Here is a 21,254-nt window from a genome sequence, read left to right as displayed (position 1 = left end):
AGCTGTTACCAAAGGGGCTGATACAAAATATAATTTAAAAAATAGCATATTTTTCTTTTTAATTTACTGTTGTTCAATTACAACATATATTTTATTCTTTTCTTCAGGTAAATTAACAGACCTAAAACGTTTTCCATCATTTTCTTCCTTCTCTCTAAAAATTAATATTACTTGTAATATTAATATTACTTGTGAGTAATGTAATACCTACATTTGAGGGGGAGTGGAAAATGTCAAATGCATTTCTCAAAGAGAAACAGCAAAGGGAACCAACAAGTACTGAGCACCAATGTGCCAGGCAGAGTAGACGTCTAGTTATTTAGGTTATATAGAAAATAAACTATGACATTACAATAAGACAAATGTAAGATATTTTTGCTATTTTTTAGAAGTCTCATAATTGCCTTTCTAATTAAAAGGATGTATGTTAAAACATTTTTTAAAAACTATAGATAGGGTGATTGTGAGGTAAAAAAATGAAAAGAGCCATTTTGTGAGCTCTGCGTAACACCAAACACACTATCACTTATTTAGCAAGCACAAAATTCCAAGCCTGTCATATGACACCAACAGACCAGGAATATAAAAATGGAAACCTCAAAATACCTCACAATATATTCATATCCTCGTTGGTAAGAGCCTCTTTCAAAGCTTGCAGCTGAAAGAGGTACAATTTGTTCTGCTCTCACTAGTTTCAATGTGTCATAAAAAGCTGTGATATCTTTTTTTTTAGCTGATAATAATAACTGTCCCAGTCTGACACTCCATGTTGTAGATTTCCCATCTGAAAAACAAATGAAGAGTCAAGGCATGCCATGATAGCTGGATCCCAGAACAAGCTTTATTTCATTTGATAAAATGGTCAACAGAAATCTGGAACAGATGGTTTCATTCCACTTTGAACTTAAACAAGGCAATCATAAAACAAGCTGAGAGAATAATTACCAATGTTGCTTAGCTACTTAAGTCTAAATATTTATGGCGTATTAAAACTGCTTATATTTTAAGAAGTAATTTTACCTGCTGCCAAATAGTTTTCTACCAAATCCCACTGTGACAATTTCCAAGCTGCTTCCACTCTGTATGTGTTTAATTCATCTGTCCATTCAGACCTGTTAAAAGAAACCCGTACCACTTAAACATTTATTTAAAGTGGCATTTAGAGATATTTTCATTGGTTTAGATACTCTATTTATTGTAGTTATTTATTGCTCTATTCATTGTATTTGTATTGTATTGTATTTTGTATGTAGGTACAAAAGAATTCTCTCTATCCAAAACAATCCCCCAAATTTTAATGTTTCCAGTCCCCCAAAACATTTTTTTCAATAATTACTTCTGATACAGCCATTTAAAAATGCCGTTTTTTTGGACAAATTTGCCATACATAAGAGCAGAATTAATGCCTGGATAATTACAAAGAGCAGTTGTAAAATGAGCTGCACGCTTAACTTGAACAAAGAGCAAGGAGAAAAAAGAGCCAACTGAACATACACGCGTTCAGAGGTAAGCAATTCTAATAACTTGGTATTTTGAATTAAATTTAAGACAAAAAACATAGAAGCTGGTGGGGTAGGTTGAGCACTGGGGTACATAGGACACTCAATAATAAAGGCATAACAATGTTACAAATTATGTTTCAACAGTATGACAAATGATACAAAATTAGCTACCTAAAATACATAACTATTCTTAAATTATTTTCAGTTACTTTAAAATTGGGGTTTTTTTAAAGCAGCATTATATAGGTAATTATTTTTTCTAAGTATCCTACTTATGTGACACTAAGATGGCTAGTGATGTTTAGATCATGACTGTATAGAAGAAGCTATACTTCCCCATGTTTCTTCTTTATTAAATCATATCATTTGAATACCTGCTATATGCTAGACCCTCAGCTAGGCACATTTTTTTATTTAATTACCTAATAATACCAAAGGTACACATACTATAAATAAGGTAACAGACTCAGGGAGGCTGGGATCAATGCCCTTAAAAGCCCTCCTTGTTCTTTCTGTAGTAAAAACACATAAAACATAACAAATGAGTCAATTAAAAAAAGCTAAAGTAGTAGCATAAATATCGAATATTCTCTAATGTCTAAATACCACCAAGAACAATTTAGAACAAAGCTAAAAGAAATACAATAGAAATATAATTTTCAAAAGTCCAACTCTGAATAACTTCACTAGCTTATCACTCGATGCCAAAGTATCAAAATTTTAGGATACAAATCTGAGTAGAATTAGCAGGAGTTGCTCTCCAGAGGGGATATATCACACCAAGAAGTACCAAATGGCAATGAGGATCAGGCTGTGAGAACTTACTTCCATAAATGTATTAAAAAAATGATTGTGTAGGTTAAGCACAGTCAATAATTTTGGAGAAATATTTGTTTAAATGCAAATATTCTCCCCAAGGAAAACTCGTCCCCTCAATGACCATTTGCTTCAATGATACAGTATCCTTGATTGAATACTGAAACTTGCCTTTTCACAATCCAACGATCAGGAGGCTCTATGTATCCCAGATCCAAAGAGAAGACTGTGCAGTGTGCATCATAAGGAAACATGACACCTCGGCTTGAGCCAAAACAAACTTTCCCAAATTTCTGCAACCCCTTTATTCATAAGGTCTCTCAATTAATCTGGAGAAACATATCTAAAACATATAACGAATCTTTCCTTGCTTCTGTAAAGCTTCTTTCATCGTTTCGTAAATCCACTAACCATTCTCTACTCCCAGACACTGTAGAACAGTGGTCTTTAAAATCACAGTTTGGAATTTATAGAAACTGTACTTAGAAGAGCTGTTTCCAGCGCGAACTAACTAAAAACAGTGGCCTGTGCTCTTTGGCAAACTAAGATCCCATCCCTTTTGACCAGAGCTCTCCGTCCAGAAAAGTCAGTTGGGGTCTGGTAAATACATTAAGGAGTAAGGCTTTTAGCTTGCAGAGCAAGGCAGCTTCAAGGGCACAACCAACCTCCCTAGTAATTCTCTAAACTAGAAGAACCATGCATGTCTTAATCTCTGCCACATGTAAGTTCTTTTTTGGGGGGTATCATTTGGTTTGCTACAAGAAACCCATTTTCTTTAGGAAAGGAAGGCTGCTTTCATTTTTATTAGTCTTTTAGGAGAAAATCAACCCACACATTCTAGAGTGGTATTCCTTAGTTCAGTCACAAAGTTCCCCTCTCCCCAGCACAGAAAATAACTGGTGCTGATAATGTAGGCAGAGCTTAGATATCTTCTGGAAATACTAATATGAGCTTCACCAATAGTAGGTGAAGTCTTGCAGGTTCCTGTCATAAAGCAAATTTAATTCAAGGATGACTCTTTGCATAGAAGATAAGCTGTTAAGTGCTAGATTGACTTAAGAGACAGTAGGAAAAATTATTTTTTGGTGTTTATCTCCAACACCATGAAAACAAAAAAGATTTCATTACTTTAGTAAACATTACTTCAACCCAATTAATTAAAAATTTCCCATTCCAAACCAACAACAAAAGAAAATCATTCTTTTAAAAAACATTACCTGTTAGCATGCACTCCATTCACCTGAGTGATTACAGTAGACAGCTGACCAAGACCTAACATGGACTTCACTACTCCATGATAGTGAATGATCTGGAAATTTAAAAGTATTTAAAATAGCAACTGTTACTTCAAATACATCTTAGGAACTAAAAAGTGTTTAACTGATATTCATTAAAAAATGCTATTTACCTCACTGAGCCTACCTTTCTTAGTTTAACAACTGACTTGCTTGGCTATATAGCAGAGCCCTCTACCGATGTCCTAAACACATCTGAATTTTTTTTTTTTTAATGGAGACAACCTACAGAAAATCTCAGATTGCATTTATTATCTTTTCCAGATATGGTCTGATTTTTGGTTCAGATCAAATATAAAAGTAACAAGTACTCCTTAATACTTTGTTTAAAGATTATTTGTCATATAATTTCTCATGTAAAAATTAAAACTCAAATGTCACAATATTATTAATATCGATTTTGGGCTTTAGTAACTGAAAAGTTAGATAGGATTGTGAAATATTCTTTAAAATTGAAAACAAGCCTGTGAAAAATAAAGGCCCTCCCTATACACTGAACTTCTGAGAAAATGAACATGTCAATTTTGACAAAAAGGAATACCCTGAGATTAGAGAGGATCTAAGCCAAGATTATAAATCAGTGATTCTAAACCCCTTTCCTGTTCCAACATACATGAGATATGCAACGTCCCCCCGTTAGCAACTGTAGCTCAGTGATTCTATGGGACCATTTCAGAGATTCCCAGATGGTGATAGGGGCATGTGTAATCTGAAAAAGTTTCTTAGGCTGTAAAGAATCACTATTATTATTAAAAATTGATGCAAGTCTTATACTTTTAATAGCAAACTAAAATTATATCAATCTTAGAGTAATGGAACATAGAGTTTAATGTAAGTATACTTCACAATAAATCTCATTTATTTGGGAGATTAGTAAGGTCACAGAAATTTGGTATTGGAAGGGATCTCTGAGATCCTCTAGCATGTCTCTAATTTTATCAATCAGGAAACTCAAGTTCAGAGATGGTTAAATATTTTCCAGACACACTGTGACACTGGTAGAGATAGTATTGAAATTAAGGTTTCCAAAGTTCCTAGTTCAGAGTTCTTTTTGTTACATTGCCTTTCATTTATCTCTTACCTGGTCTGGTTCTAACTGAATAGCCCTGTCATAACAAGCAGTGGCATCCCTCAGTAAGCCGATGCTTTCATGTTCAAGGATCTGTTCTTTTAGAGATGGTTCTGCCTTTCGAATTGCGCTTACTCCAGCCACTCCATCTGGTTCATGCATAGCAGCATACAATTTCTTTGTTCAATCATTAAAAAACAATCAAGGGAGGAAAAAAACACAACTGGAAATAAAACTATAAAGCCACCCGTTTATGTAAAAAAAAATATAAGAATTATTTTCTCAAAGCAACAATATGTATTAGTTTCAAGATAGAGTCACAGTGAAACTGCAAACTTATTTCCAGGCATTCTGTTCCACTTAAATATGCTCATATTCTACTTAAATACAAATTTATACTAGTAACTGTTATTGATAATGAGAGCTGTAAAGAACCTCAAAGTCCTGAACTCTTTTAAAAATCCAATATATAATAAATTCTGTTGAGTATAGTTTATAAGTATTTTATTGCATTTTAAAACTTAAAAACATTTTAAACAAGCATTTTAATATATTCATATTGAGATGCTTTCAAGAAACACAAGACACTAAATCTGGGTTCAAAGGAAATATTCAGGCTGAAGATAAAAATTTGGGAGCAATTAGCACAAAGATGGCAGGGGAAAGGATGAAATGATTTAGGAAATGAATAGAGGGAGAGAAGAAAAGAGGACTGGGGAAGGACATCAGAGTACTTGTATATTTATAGACAAGGAAGAACTAACAAATGAAACTGAGAGGAGAAACCAGAGTAGTTTGAAGAAACCTGGAGAATGTGGTATCCCAGAAGTTGTGAGAGAAAAGAAAATACCTTAATAAAGAAGTGGTCAAATGATGCCATGAGGTTAAGAAAATGAGGACCGGGAAGCATTTATTGGATTTGGTAACATGGAGGCCACCAATTTTCTTAGCAAGAGTAGAGTCAGTGTAATGGAGAAAGAACTCTTGTTGGAATGGGCAAAGAGTAAATGGGAAGTAAAGAAGGAATACAGAGAAGATGGGCAATTCTTTTAAAAACCGACTGTGAAAGGAAACAGAAAGATGGGAAGTATCTGAAGAAGATACTGTAAGATCAAGGGAATTATAAAAACTTAAGATAGGCAACACCAGAGCATGTCTATATGCTCTATGTACTCTGGTTGAGAAAGAAAAATTAATGATATTGGAGAAAGCAGGAATATCTGAAGGATTGAAATCAAGAACAAAAGCAGAAGAACTGAATTTTGGCAGGAAGGGATCCTTCCTTAGGAACAAGAGAAGCTAAGAAAGAGAATATGGTACAGAAGCCAATGTATTTTCGGATTTGGTAGACATCTGGCTTCTACTTTCCTAATGAACAATGAAGCAAGATCATCCGTTGAGAGTAAGTAAGGTGGAAGCAGAGAAATGAAGAGAAGGTAAGAAATAGTCATCCTGAAGAGTGAGAAAGTAGTCTTTACTAGAGAAACAGAATGACTGAAGGCAGCGTTAAAGAGTCCCACTGATGTTTGAGATTATGAATTGAAAGGAAAACCAGTTAAAAATCCATTGTGTGATTTTTCTCCAGTGATGTTCAGCTGCTTACATGCAGATACTGGGAAAGCAGATGGGTGAGTTTATCCAGGACTGGAGTCTTACAAAGTGAATACAACACAGAGGGAGAAAGATGAGAGAGCTGAACATCCTTGTAAAGGAATGACTTTAACAATGAACAAGAGACTCAGAGCTAGACAAGGAAGAAAAAGACAGGAGAGGGCTAATCACCCAAAGACTACAAGCTACTCATTTTCCAGTTCTCTCACCACACTCTGCTTTTTGACCTGAAAAGAAGCCCAACAATCTTGACCCCTTATTTAATCCATCGTATTAGGCCCACTGGCCCTTACTTTCTTTTCTTCCCTACACAGTCATAGGATTATCATCTAAACCAATAAAATGAACAATCTAAACATAAAAGACTGGCAATATTAAATGTCATTATTAAGTTCACTATATGAATATCAAACCTGTAAAAATCCAAGATGCTCTTGAATATTTTGCTTCTTTTCTGTAATAAATGATTCAAAGTGCATTACAGCTCGTGTGTATGCTTTGGAGCGAAAGGACGCTACTGCCAGAGTATCCTGAGGTATGAGGTCTAGAAAACGAGTTACACTCTGATAGTCTTCATAATCCACAGTAGGTACTAGATTATAAAAAGATAATTGAGTAATTAAAGACTGAGAAGATGAAATTTTAAAAGTATCCACTTAAATTTCAATTTATTTATTTTTAATTTATTTCATGAAATAAATTAATCTAAATGTATTAGGGTATCTTATTTAGAATGTAACTACCAACAAGAAGATTGCTCAGAAGACTCCTGCTCCAACAGCACCATTATGACTTATCTTGCCTTGAACAGTCATTTAACTTATTTGAGCTTCTGTTTCCTCATCTATAAAAGGGAAATATTACTATCTGTCTTGCCTTACTTACAATGTTGTTGTGACAATTAAATGTAAATTTATATTAAATGTTGAGGAGATATAAAGATGATACAAAAGATACAAAGATGAGTTATTTATTATTAATAACTATAAAAACACTGATAAAGTATAGCTATTAGTAGGGAAAAAGCAGAATTATAGAAATATCTTTCTTTTTAATTTTAAAGTTTAGAATTCTTTGATAACAATCTATTTTTTTCCTGTGTTGCTATATATACAATATTAACTAATACAATGGAAATAAAAAGTAAAAGTACCTTTCAAGTAAAATCACAAATACTTTAAAATGGTAATTTTTTTAAAGAGTCTAAGAAAAGACCTAACTGAGAAACTTCTGGACTATCCAGTTTAAGAATTCTTATTTAAAACTTATAAATTTTAATAATGACTCATAGCAGCATGTAGAAAACAGGAAACAAATAAATTTCATAATCAAGATAGTAAATTTAAAAGAAATTATATTTAAAATAAATTCTTTACTTCCATCAAAATTTGTAAATCATTTCAAATTATGAGAAATGTTAAAGTATTGTACTTTTGAAACATTACAAATGTTACTCTTAAAAGCTAGAATTTTCATTACTATGTTAGTAAGAAATGGTAATAACGGAGTCCGCGTTTGGTTTTTTGGTTATCATTTTCACATGCAGAAACAGAGACATTTAATTGTTGAAATAATGTAAAATATATCAATAATTAGTCTTATTGCAGAGAAAAACATTCCCCTAAACATAATTATTGGCAAGTTCAAAAAATCTTAGAAAAATAACAAACTGTTGTGCTTAACAACAGGAATGTATGTGCTTCCACAGATACAGGAACAACAAGAGGGAGATGCTCACAAACTGAGAACTTGGTGTAAGTGAAGGCCTCTTTAAGGGTCTTAGTCAGTTTTTCCAATTAGCCTCGAAGCTTTGGGGGAAAATCATGTGATCCCACTAAAACAGCTAAAGTATACAAGAAGCAGAAGTATCATATACTTTACCCACTTGCTGCAAGAATGAAAACCACAAAAGTTCAAAGACATTAAGAGTATCTATTAATGTCTGATGAATATAATTCTTCTCACCAAGTGCTTGTATCATAGGGGCAAGTGTCATTTTAAACTCTAATGAGATTCCTCTTTTAGTCACCTTTGTGGGAGTTGTAATATCACAGGGAAAAAAATAGCACGATAGTAGGTGTAGCAGGGTACAGTATAGTAACATATATTAAGCATATTTGGAGAGCCTGCTGGATACCAAACACTACCAGAGAAAGGGAAAAGAAGAATAAGAAGAATAAGATGAATTAAAAAAAGAAAAAAAAATAGTCCATGAAATGAATGAAAGTAAACTCTTGGAAATTTAAAACTTAAGTGTGAAAAAGACTGCAAAGAGTATCTTATAAGTGAAAAAGTATAAAGAACACTTCACTATTCATATATATACACACAATGATTTATATCATCACCATCCCAATTAATCCTCAATCTTCTAAGGGAGATAAAATCAACCCTATTTTATGCAAAGAAAAATTAGGTATGTGTTTTGCTTAAGGAAGTGACAGTAAGAATTTAAAGAGAGGTTTTCTAACTATAAATTCACTGCTCTTTCTCAGTAAAAAGGCCATCTTAAGGGGGAAAAAAAAGGGATGCAAGAAAACATAGGTCTTTTAAAAGCTAATGCTTAAATTACAGAACTGATACAGAAAGGAGCTAACTGGTTAATAATTAAGAGAAGGAAGTATACAGAACTTATGACTTACTCATGGAGTCCACCTTATCTCTGTTTGATTTGCCTTGTGGAAATTTTTCAGCTTTCAGTGCCTGAAATTTGTGCCTTGTCCACTGTGTGAGATGGTCAAGCATGGAGAACACAGTCTGTGTACTGAGCTGACACAGATCAGATGCACTGTCTTGGGTACTTATGGTATGCTGATCGTCATGCTTTAGAACTGCCATAATTTCTGCATAAACCTAAGAAGAACCATTTTATGGTGAATAATATGTCTGCATAATATCATTTTACTATTACCTGACATATAAGACTAACCATTTTAAGGTAATAATTTTCAAAAGAAAAAAAATCCATCATAGATTAAAAATAAATCATTTTTCTCATCTATAATTAAGCCAATAAAATGTTTCCCTGAAAAGAAAATATACTGTAAAAGAGTCACGAGAGCAAATATAAAAATATTAAAAAATTCTTCTAGATTATTCAATAAATGATCACGAAACTACTTGTTAACTAGTAGAAAATAAAACTTTAAACAATACCTCACAGTATCTGTAAAAATCAATTTCAGAGTAATTGAAGGGCATGTAGAAACAAAAGGATCAAAAAAATGTAGGAAAATATGTTCATGACATTGGCTAAGAGAAGGCATCACATAAAAGGTTTAAATTAAAAAGTTATAAAAGATTTATAAATTTGGCATTTATATTTAAAATTTCTGCATGGCAAAAGATATAAACGAAGTTTAAAAATAAAACCACTAACTGGAAAATTTTCTGTGAGATATGACTGGCACAAACTGGTATCCAGAATACATATCAAACGCCCACCAATTATTTAAAAAGGACACACACATACACAGCCACAAATAGGTAAAGGATATGAACTAAGCATTATACAACTCTTTGATAAATAAAAGTATAAAAAAAGGATTTTGTAAGCGTTTTCATATGTACTTACATATTATAGCATACCTTGATCTACATTTCCTACTAATATGTAGCCTTTTTAATACTAATTACATTGCATAAATGTTTGGACAAACAGAAACCAAATAAAATGATATATCTTACCTCCTGCTGATCTTCTTGATTACAACCCAACAAAACATACACTAGAATATGTGGAAGAAGATAGATGGTCACCTTGAAATCATGCTTCATCATAATGCTACAGCAGGTGAAGATTTTACTGGCAAGATCATGCCGCACCTATAAACTCCAATGGTTTAGAGAGAGTAAGTAGTTTTATTCATTTTATTCTTTTGATTAATGCCAAAAAACAACATGTGAGCTAATTTAACATTGCAGAGTGGGTATTCTATGGAGAAAGGCACTCAAAGCGGGGAGGATTTCAGATCACCATCCCTCTGGTCAAGTGCCTGAACTGCTGAGACCCCTACAGGCAATGTAGCTACCTGGGCTGCCAACTATCTCAGCAAAAATGGTCTTTTCCCCTTACAGTTCATTTTAAAATGAATCACGTTTTGTTACAGATTAACTTCCCTAAATATAGTATATTTTACTTAGCTAACATTAAATTTAGTATATTTATTCCTTGAGCACATAGGTGAGGAAAGTAACCAGAAGGTATTCTCTGAGCCAGCACATTAAGTACAAGATCATAAAGATGATACAAACAGATGGAGAGATATACCATGTTCTTGGATTGGAAGAATCAACATTGTGAAAATGACTATACTACCCAAAGCAATCTACAGATTCAATGCAATCCCTATCAAATTACCAATGGCATTTTTTACGGAGCTAGAACAAATCATCTTAAAATTTGTATGGAGACACAAAAGACCCTGAATAGCCAAAGCAGTCTTGAGGGAAAAAAACGGAGCTGGAGGAATCAGACTCCCTGACTTCAGGCTATACTACAAAGCTACAGTAATCAAGACAATATGGTACTGGCACAAAAACAGAAACATAGATCAATGGAACAAGACAGAAAGCCCAGAGATAAACCCACGCACCTATGGTCAACAAATCTATGACAAAGGAGGCAAAGATATACAATGGAGAAAAGACAGTCTCTTCAATAAGTGGTACTGGGAAAACTGGACAGCTACATGTAAAAGAATGAAATTAGAACACTCCTTAACACCATACACAAAAATAAACTCAAAATGGATTAGAGAACTAAATGTAATACCAGACACTATAAAACTCTTAGAGGAAAACATAGGAAGAACACTCTTTGACATAAATCACAGCAAGATCTTTTTTGATCCACCTCCTAGAGTAATGGAAATAAAAACAAAAATAAACAAATGGGACCTAATGAAACTTCAAAGCTTTTGCACAGCAAAGGAAACCATAAACAAGACGAAAAGACAACCCTCAGAATGGGAGAAAATATTTGCAAATGAATCAACGGACAAAGGATTAATCTCCAAAATATATAAACAGCTCATTCAGCTCAATATTAAAGAAACAAACACCCCAATCCAAAAATGGGCAGAAGACCTAAACAGACATTTCTCCAAAGAAGACATACAGACGGCCATGAAGCACATGAAAAGATGCTCAACATCACTAATTATTAGAGAAATGCAAATCAAAACTACAGTGAGGTATCACCTCACACCAGTTAGAATGGGCATCATCAGAAAATCTACAAACAACAAATGCTGGAGAGGGTGTGGAGAAAAGGGAACCCTCTTGCACTGTTGGTGGGAATGTAAATTGATACAGCCACTATGGAGAACAATATGGAGGTTCCTTAAAAAACTAAAAATAGAATTACCATATGACCCAGCAATCCCACTACTGGGCATATACCCAGAGAAAACCGTAATTCAAAAAGACACATGCACCCAAATGTTCATTGCAGCACTATTTACAATAGCCAGGTCATGGAAGCAACCTAAATGCCCATCAACAGACGAATGGATAAAGAAGATGTGGTACATATATACAATGGAATATTACTCAGCCATAAAAAGGAACGAACGTGAGTCATTTGTTGAGACGTGGATGGATCTAGAGACTGTCATACAGAGTGAAGTAAGTCAGAAAGAGAAAAACAAATATCGTATAGTAACGCATGTATGTGGAACCTAGAAAAATGGTACAGATGAGCCGGTTTGCAGGGTAGAAGTTGAGACACAGATGTAGAGAACAGACATATGGACACCAAGGGGGGAAAACTGCGGTGGGGTGGGGATGGTGGTGTGCTGAATTGGGCGATTGGGATTGACATGTATACACTGATGTGTATAAAATTGATGACTAATAAGAACCTGCAGTATAAAAAAACAAACAAACAAAACAACTAATACTAAACTTTCATTGGGTTATTTGTATGGAAATATGTTAATATAAATGTTTCAGACATTACATGAAATTTCTAAAAATCTTATATGTTCTGGTATAATGTTATAAGTCATAATCCTAGTTATTACTTTAAAATGTATATCTCAGAAATAACTAATTTTCTTGTCAACTGCATTATTATGAACTTTCATCATATCTTTAACCGTGGTCATTTTTAAGTCTTTTGTCATTTACAGACAGTTCTGGGTGTACTCTGATGCTTTTGCAAATATGTTCCTATAAAAGGGTTTCATCTTCAAGAAATTCATGGCAAAGACTCTGACAAGTACAGGTTTCTGGTAACTGACTGTAATGTCGAACTGAATGAATAAGCATTTTCAGAACTCTAATGAAAAACTGATGAACTCATAAAAGTGCTAACAAAAGATCAAGATGAAAAAAAAAAATTAATTACATGGGACTGAGTGAACTGATGAGGATGAGTATAATTTTTGTGACTTTCTGTTTGAATTAAAAAAAAAAAAATCCCACAAGGACTCAGAGGCAAAGAATATACAAATCAATTTTCACTGCAAAGTAAAGGAGCTGCTACAGTGGAGGATTACTGGACTGAATGTCAATATTATGACATAGTATGAGTGTGTTTCATGTTTGGTAATTGCAATCATTGTTGCTTTTGTTGTGGTCATCCATGTACAATGCTTGATGTCAGTCTATTTATCTCTTGTAAAAATAAAATACAGTGTGTGTGTGTGTGAAAAAAAAACAAAACAAAAAAACCTCTACTTTTATTTTGGAGGAAGTTCAGATAATGTATCCTCTTTCAGAAGTAGCCACTAAGGGATAATATTATCTTTTTATTACCTAAGAAATCTTTTTATTATGTAAAAAAGTCTGATAAAGCATTTATATCCTTTTAAACAGTATTATTTTACAAGCTAAAATGAACAGACATAATATAATAGACATTTTACAAACACATGAAGAACATAGTAATTTGCTTGATAAAACAACTACCTTCTTACTCAGAAACTGTTACTAGTAACAACAGAGAAATTGTTACTCTCTAGTAGTAAACATTTCCTACAAAAACTTCTATATCAGCACAAATATTATAATTCCTACTGTGTGTACTATGCATTCAGATAGATGTTCTCATTTCCTTTACAATTTCTGTTCAGTCAAATTCTGAACAGAGTTCTTACCTTTGTTATAAGATAACCTGCCCAAGATGCTGACCATTCTGCAAAGTTATTACCTAATTTACTTAAGTAAATTGGTTTCTTTACTCCAGACCAATCTGTTGACTTCTGAGAACTCTTATATCTGTAATTTAAAAAATTGTTTATTAAAAAATATATATATATATATTTATATATATATATATCCATCTGTTTAGCACTTTAGTAAAGAAAGCATAAGAAACTACATCAACTCTTTCACTGACTACCCCACTACTGCCTTGCCTTTACTGAAATCTGGCTAAAGACACTACTTTCCCTAAAGCCTTCTTAATGGCAGGGCGGTAGGTCATTCATGCACACCACAAGTACTTCAAAGGATTTAAGTCTGCTTCCTCCCTTCCTCAATGCTCCTTTCAGATCCTTCCAACCTCATCATTGTACAAGAAAGATCTGTTCCTTTGAGGTTCAAGCCACCCAGGTATACATACTATTCTCTACTCCTCATTATGGGCATCTACCAAACCCAATGATTACCAAACTCACTGATAAATTTAGTAAATTGCTCTGCATTTTCTTTCTTCACCAAGTCTTATCATCCTGAGTGACTTCAATGTCTGGCTGAACCATCTAGTCAAACTGAAAACTTCTCAATGACTTTCCCCTCTATTTCTTTATCGGGACTCCCTTGCCAATACAGAGAAACTTCTTCACTTCCAAAATGTACTATTTAGACCTCACTTTATGGCCAGTTTCCCAAAGTTCCAGTTCTTTTGCTCAGTTACTCTGACACATCTGTTCTCTCACTGAGATCTTCTGTCCCTTGACTCTGCTAAACTCTCCTGATCTATAATACCCTCCTTTCATTACCTCTCTCCCTAGCCAGCTTGGTCTCCATGGTACTTCACTTCAAGTACTCTCTTGGTAATATCCTGTACGCACCCCACTGCCACATTTTCTTTACCAGCAGTACCCATCCACCAAGCTCCCAACCTTGGATCAGTCTAAATGCCTGCCTTCACTGAAATACCTAGGCCACTGCATTGATAGAGGAAAAATCACTAAATTGCTTATGAGATTAGTACTACTACATATCTTAGTCTTCAACCTCAATGGACCTCTACGCTGCCCAGAAATCCTTTTAAGTTTTCCTTATCAGCTCTCTCTTCTCTTTTCCACAGTGGTTATTTCAAATCATCACCACTCTCCTTACATCACCTATAACAACTCCATTGCCACTTTCAGCCAATAATCTCATCTCCTATACTTCTTACTTCATGGAAAAAAAAAAGAAGAAACCATTAACACAATCCCACAACTAAATCTGTAAAATCTGCTAAGTTCCATCCATTATTTTATCTTCCCCTATTACAGAGAAAGAGATTTCACTTCCTCTAATCTAATCTTCCATTAGATATATGGCTACCATTTTGGATGCCCCTCGGGGTCCTTATTATATCAATTACCACTTCTCTCTTCCATAACTTCAACATGATCCTTTCTATTTGCTCCTCAGTGTTAACACTTAAACATGCTCAAACAGGTCTCATCTTACACATGTGTACAGCAATATTTTGAGGTGAGTGGGTTCCTTTTTCATCACCAATGCAAGGTTAGGAAATGACAAATATAATTAATGCCCTATACTCAAGGTTCTCAGCAAACATTATGTATTTCACTGTATCACAAATTGCTAAAAACTGAAAAATCCAATAATCTCTCAGTTAACCATCACTATTTTGAATCTTCATGAATTCTCTAGATGATTTTACCAAGTTTTATGGTGAACTTAGTTAGAAAACTACTGATATTGGGGTACAAGTCAGGTTCTATCAAGACACATCCTGATATTTTCTCCTAAAATTATTTCTGTGGCAATTTTGAACTGTAGTTGATCTAACTAGTTCTAAAAATCAAATCTCCCAAACATAGCCATCCCTTTGATCTAGGTTTAGTGACTGCATATAAACAGCCCAAGTGAAAGAAAAAAAATTAAAGGAGAGTATAGGAGTATAACTTTAAAGCAGCAAAAACAAGGATATGGTAGGAAGTCTTTTATTTCTCCTAGGCCCTGTGGAGAAAATATCAAGCAGTCCAAGCTATAAAACTGCCCTATTGGCTAACCTGGTATCTTGGTGTTTCATACAAAAGTGAGTCAATTCCATTAATATTGCTCTCTATTGACTTCTTACATTTATGAGGTGGTGATTTCAATGAGCAGATTCCAGCTAGATAAATCTAACTTCTACCATTGAGGGACCATCTGAGAGGTTCCTTCAAACTCCCAGATATAAAAGTAGAAGGATCATAAGAATTCTCATTGCTTTGCTAAGATCACTCTTATAAATGACCACTTAAATATTCTTCTTATGAAAGAACAAGAAGTTGGCAGAAAATGTTCGCTTCTTACGAAATACTACATTGAATAACAAGTGGGCAGAAATGCTGGCTTCTACTTCACATGAAGCAGGGAATAGCCTCACTACCCCTTCCAAAAAAAGCAAAATTCAACAAGCTGACATTGAATAAGCATTTATTATTGAGTCTAAGTCAAATGTCAGGCACTCTGCTAGGTACTTTTTAACATTATCTTCTCTATTCCTAACAATCATATAACGTAAGTAAAGCTATCCACATTTTCAAGATGAAAAAAACTGAGACTTGGAAATATTAAGTAAATTGCCCAAGATTTTAGAGTGAGCAAATGCAGTCAAGATTCAAATTTGGGTCTACATGACTCTAAAAGCCATAAACTTTCCACAAGATCACAGAAACTCTTAAGCATCTATATGTGCTATAAAATATAGATAAAGAAATGGAGAAGTATGGAGTCCTCAAAAAAGAAAAAACAAACATTTATTTTATATCTTTAAACAATGCTCTTCATAAGAAATAAAATGATGTTTAAAAGGTTTCTAAATATTAAAGGGTATCTAGCAAATAAGTATGCATACTTAAGGGCTTTTATAAAGAATTTTACTACATGTCTACTAAGGTTCAAAAACTAAATTTATGCAAGGTCACATACCCAATAAGCTTGTGACTTAGACTACCTAAAATTAAAGTTTCTAACTAAAAATTATTTATGGGCTTCAATCACTCCTAACAAAGTTATTAAAATGGGGAGGCAAAAAGGTAGAAAATACTTTTTTTAAAAGTAGAAGGAGAAAATATTTTCATGAGGAGAAATTGGTAGGGCTAAAAGTCTCTAATCTCTAATTGGGATTACTAAAGGCTTTGGGACTAACTTTAAATTTTTAAATTTCTGTGTTAATTAGACCTATCAAAAGTTTCAACTCATATTCAATTTAAAGTAGATTTTTCAAAGTACTACTGACAGTTGAATTAAAAAAAAAAATCAATCCTTTCAGCTTCAATGAATTTGTCTCAATACTTAAAGTTACAGAATTTAAACAATGAGCAGACTATACTTCTCATTTTGACAATATTATAAGCATAAATCTTAGTGCAAAATACATATTAGAACATACTAAAAATACTTTTAATGCTAAAAAGTTATATCAAAAATAACATTTAGTTTATAAAGTTAAAAACAATTTTATGAAAATAGTTTTAATGAGTCTACAGACCTAGTATTTAGATGAGGTTCCAGTATTTCCCGAACATGCTCGGGAAATCTCCTCCACAATTGGTGACCTGGGCCATCAGTCTGCATCTCTCTACAGTCATAAATAGAAAGTAACTCCTACAAATACATATTTTACAGTTGTAAATCGTCAATGAAACAGATAAACCTTTACATCCATCAACATTCTACACATTACAGCCATAAAAATACATAGAAAAATACATACAATGATAAAATTTTGGAGTTGTCTCAATGCTTAAAACCATTTAGGTGACTTACTCAAGGTCACAAAGCTGTGGTAATATTTGAACATGCAATTTGTGTGCTGTACATAACATGTATTGAAACAAATGACTAAGCTATTTGGAGGAAAAAAATTGGAATTTTCTATATTTGCAGAACTTTTAGAATTTGACCTTTTCTGAATTTTAATGAACGTAACTACAAATCCAAAATAGTTCGAAAATTCAAGATATCTCAAATTCTATATATAAAGTACTGATCTTAAAATTCTGAAAATAAGATGCAAATGTTAAAGACCAATTCAAGTCCATCAATGAAATGGTTATATTTTACTTTCCTGAAAATAAAACAAGTGGGATTTTATAAAGAAAAAAAAAATCTTTGTCTCCCAATATCAATCTTTAAAACAAGACAAATATGTTAGGGTATTATATCTTCCATCATCTACTATTCTTTCTTTCTAATTTCACTGAAAAGGACCACATGCAATAGATGTATTCCTAATAATTGTAAAGTATAAATACTGTCTAATAGAATATGTACTTTATACTTAGCATTTTTTAATAAAAGTAAGGAAGTTTATGAAAGTTCAAATACAGAAGTATTCAAAACATTTTCACTTAACTTTAAAATGTTATTAAAATTTTGTTTGAAGCCAGCTTTTTCTGATGTTTGCAAAGTCACTCTGGCTACAGAAGTCCTCATAATCAACCTCCAATAACAGACTTAGTAAATCAGCAATCCTCTAACTTTTTGGTCTTGGGACCATTTATACTTTTAATGTTAGGGGAGGGGAATTAGATAAAGGCAGTAAAAGGTACAAACTTCCACTTATAAATAAATACTAGGGATGTATTGCAGAACATGATAAATATAATTAACACTGCTATATGTTATATATGAAAGTTGTTAAGAGAATAAATCCCAAGAGTTCTAATCACCAGGAAAAATATATTTTTTAAAATTTAATTTTGTATCTATGTGAGATAATGGATGTTCACTAAACTTATTGTGATAATCATTTCACGATGTATGTAAGTCAAATCATTATGCTACACATCTTAAACTTATACAGCGCTGTATGTCAATTATATCTCAATAAAATTGGAAGAAAAAACAAAACACACTAATATACTTACAGTTGTAGATCTTGCTTCATATTTCACTGAGAAAACAAGTAATCACAAGAGATCTCCACAACTTCCATGCTAATATCTCCCCAGCCTGGCAATATCAGTATCAGTGCTTATACGCTGCGCTTTCTCTTTTGTTACTACAGATGAATTGGTTTTTTCTTTTTAATTTACTCTAATTTAATGAGTCACAATTGTATGTTTTATTTTTAAATTAATTAATTAACTAGTTAATTTATGGCCGCATTGGGTCTTCGTTGCTGTGCGCGGGCTTTCTCTAGTTGTGGCGAGCTGGGGCTACTCTTCGTGGCAGTGCGCGAGCTTCTTCCTCTTTTTTTTTTTTTTTAACATCTTTATTGGAGTATAATTGCTTTACAATGGTGTGTTAGTTTCTGCTTTATAACAAAGTGAATCAGCTATACGTATACATATATCCCCATATCTCCTCTCTCTTGTGCCTCCCTCCCACCCTCCCTATCCCACCCCTCTAGGTGGTCACAAGGCAACAAGCTGATCTCCCTGTGCTATGCGGCTGGAGGGGGAAGGGTAAGCTGGGACGAAGTGAGAGAGTGGCATGGACATATATACACTACCAAAGGTACACGGGTTTCTCATTGCGGAGGCTTCTCTTGTTGCGGAGCACGGGCTCTAGGCACGTGGGCTTCAGTAGTTGTGGCACCCGGGCTCAGTAGTTGTGGCTTGTGGGCTCTAGAGCACAGGCTCAGTAGCTGTGGCACACGGGCTTAGTTGCTCTGCGGCATGTGGGATCTTCCTGGACCAGGGCTCAAACCCGTGTCCCCTGCACTGGCAGGCGGATTATTAACCACTGTGCCACGAGGGGAGTCCCTTGTTTGTTTCTTTTTCTTTTTAAATATTTATTTTTTTATTTGGCTGTGCCAGGTCTTAGTTGCGGCATGCAGGCTCTAGTTCCCTGACCAGGGATCAAACCCAGGCACCCTGCACTGGGAGTGTGGAGTCTTAACCACTGGACCACCAGGGAAGTCCCAAATTGTGTTTGTTTGTAATTAAGGCTACTCTTTCCACTGGTACACTATATTCCACATCTCTTTACCTATTTAAAATAGTATTATACCAATTCTCTTATACAGCATCGCTATTCTCCTCCTGCTGAACTGTTCCCAAGCAACGGATAAACATGTTTTTTTTTCCCATCTTTACGCCTTTTACTCCCCAGCTACTATCTCATTCTTCCTCTCTCCTTGATAGGAACATTCCTCAAAAGAGTTTCTGTAATTTCTCTAATTCCTCTCTTCCCACATGTTCTTAAAAATACTGTAATGAGGCTTTCTAAACTACACTGAAACTGCTTTTGTCAAGGTCACCAATGACCTTTATGTTAATACAGCTAATGGTCAATTCTCAACCCTGAAATTATTAAACCTATGATCAGAATTTGGATCACTCCATACTTCCTGAAACACTTTCTTGTCTTCCAGAACACCATATTCTCCTACCTTATTGGTAGCTCCTTCTCAGTTTTCTTACTTTTTCCCTCTTCTCACTGAGCTCTCATTATCCAGGTCTCAATTATTAGAACCTTTTTATCTATACATACTCCCTCTCTTGATCGTCTCATCCAGAATCACAGTTGTAAATGCCATCTCTACTATGAATTATGAAAACTTCCAAATACATTTAACTCATACCTCTAACCATGAATTTCAGACCTGAATATCTAACAAAATAAAAAATCTTTTAATTAAAAAAAATATCATGAAAAGGGGCCAAAAAAGTCAAACTGGAAAAATATTTATTACACGTATGGTAGACACAGGGTTAATTTCCACTACATCCAAATAGGTTTTAAAAAATCAATTAAAAAAAAGACCAATACCAAGGGAAAAATGGGAAAAGATCATGTAGAGAAAATTCACAAAAAAGCAATAAATATATACAAGTTGTTACACCTCTCTCATAATTAAATGCAAATTAAAATGAAACAATATCATTTTTTATTTGTCACATCGGCAAAGACTTAAAATTTTAATTAAGGGCAGGTTTGTCAAGGGAATATTATCTGGTGAAACTTTTTTGATAAAATCTATCAAATGTAAACTCTGTATCTGCTCTGAGACATTTTAATTTCTTGATATTTATTGTTGATATATTCACTCAAGTACTTAGAAATTATGTATGTTTTCAAAATCATTTTTTTGTAAAAACGAAACACTGAACACAACCTAAACGTGTTAAATAAATTTCTTAAATTACGGCATGTTCATATTGAATATTAAGTCATTGAAAAGAATGAATTAGAGATATATGTACTGACATGGAAAATTACACAAGATAAGACTATTAAGCACAGAAGAAAATCAAGTACTATGATCTGCTTGTTTGGTGGAGAAAACATATATATTTGTATACACATAGAAAAAACTTCCAAGTACATATAATAATCTGTTAGGAGGGTACATCTCTGTACTGTTTGAAATTTTTGTTAAGAACGTGTATTACTTTGATAATAAAAATGACAGTCAAAAAAAAATAAGAGTTTCTAAAGCACAGAATTTACAACTTTCTTACTAGAATTTAATAACATAAAGCCAGTAATGTCTATATACACTCTTACCTGAATGGCATAAGCAGCTGAATCTTGAGCTCGGCTGTTATCTGCATATGCGAGGTAAGCTCTTGTTAGTTCCATCAATAATCCATAGGCAAAGTTTGCATCTTCTACTCCAGTCTCAATAAGAACAAGAAAAAATTACAGAATAATTTGTATAAATTTTCTTAAACTGTACATCATTCCATGGTGAATTTAACTTAGTCACCTAAGTGAATTTAACTTCGAAAAGGAAAGCTCAGTAAGGTGTAAACAAAGTTTGGTACCACGACTAAAATATAACCTGTAGCTAAGAAGCCAAATCTAAGGCTTTTCAGACTATTTATAAAG

At 33.6% G+C, this 21,254-nt stretch overlaps 1 protein-coding gene across 4 annotated transcripts in view; it reads right to left on the bottom strand.

Annotated features, from left to right (window-relative positions):
• ATR (ATR checkpoint kinase) overlaps nt 1-21,254 on the bottom strand; it is a 103,800-nt gene that overhangs the window by 38,545 nt on the left and 44,001 nt on the right. For all 4 annotated transcript variants that reach the window (XR_014245134.1, XR_014245135.1, XM_082393758.1 and 1 more), the window contains exons 23-32: nt 20,931-21,044; nt 16,963-17,078; nt 13,397-13,517; nt 9,981-10,118; nt 8,936-9,146; nt 6,707-6,885; nt 4,695-4,859; nt 3,536-3,627; nt 1,021-1,112; nt 607-784 (exon numbers count right to left, since the gene is read on the bottom strand). Coding sequence is in view for 2 of the 4 variants with exons in the window: in XM_082393758.1 (XP_082249884.1) it covers nt 607-784; nt 1,021-1,112; nt 3,536-3,627; nt 4,695-4,859; nt 6,707-6,885; nt 8,936-9,146; nt 9,981-10,118; nt 13,397-13,517; nt 16,963-17,078; nt 20,931-21,044 (1,406 nt within the window). In the remaining 2 variants the exon portion in view is untranslated. The remainder of the gene's footprint in view (nt 1-606; nt 785-1,020; nt 1,113-3,535; nt 3,628-4,694; nt 4,860-6,706; nt 6,886-8,935; nt 9,147-9,980; nt 10,119-13,396; nt 13,518-16,962; nt 17,079-20,930; nt 21,045-21,254) is intronic.

Source organism: Balaenoptera borealis (assembly GCF_965194805.1).
Source record: "Balaenoptera borealis genome assembly, chromosome: 5".
Taxonomy (NCBI): domain Eukaryota; kingdom Metazoa; phylum Chordata; class Mammalia; order Artiodactyla; family Balaenopteridae; genus Balaenoptera; species Balaenoptera borealis.
The sequence above is the reverse complement of the archived record's forward strand: the minus strand, read 5'-3'. Positions and strand labels throughout refer to the sequence as shown.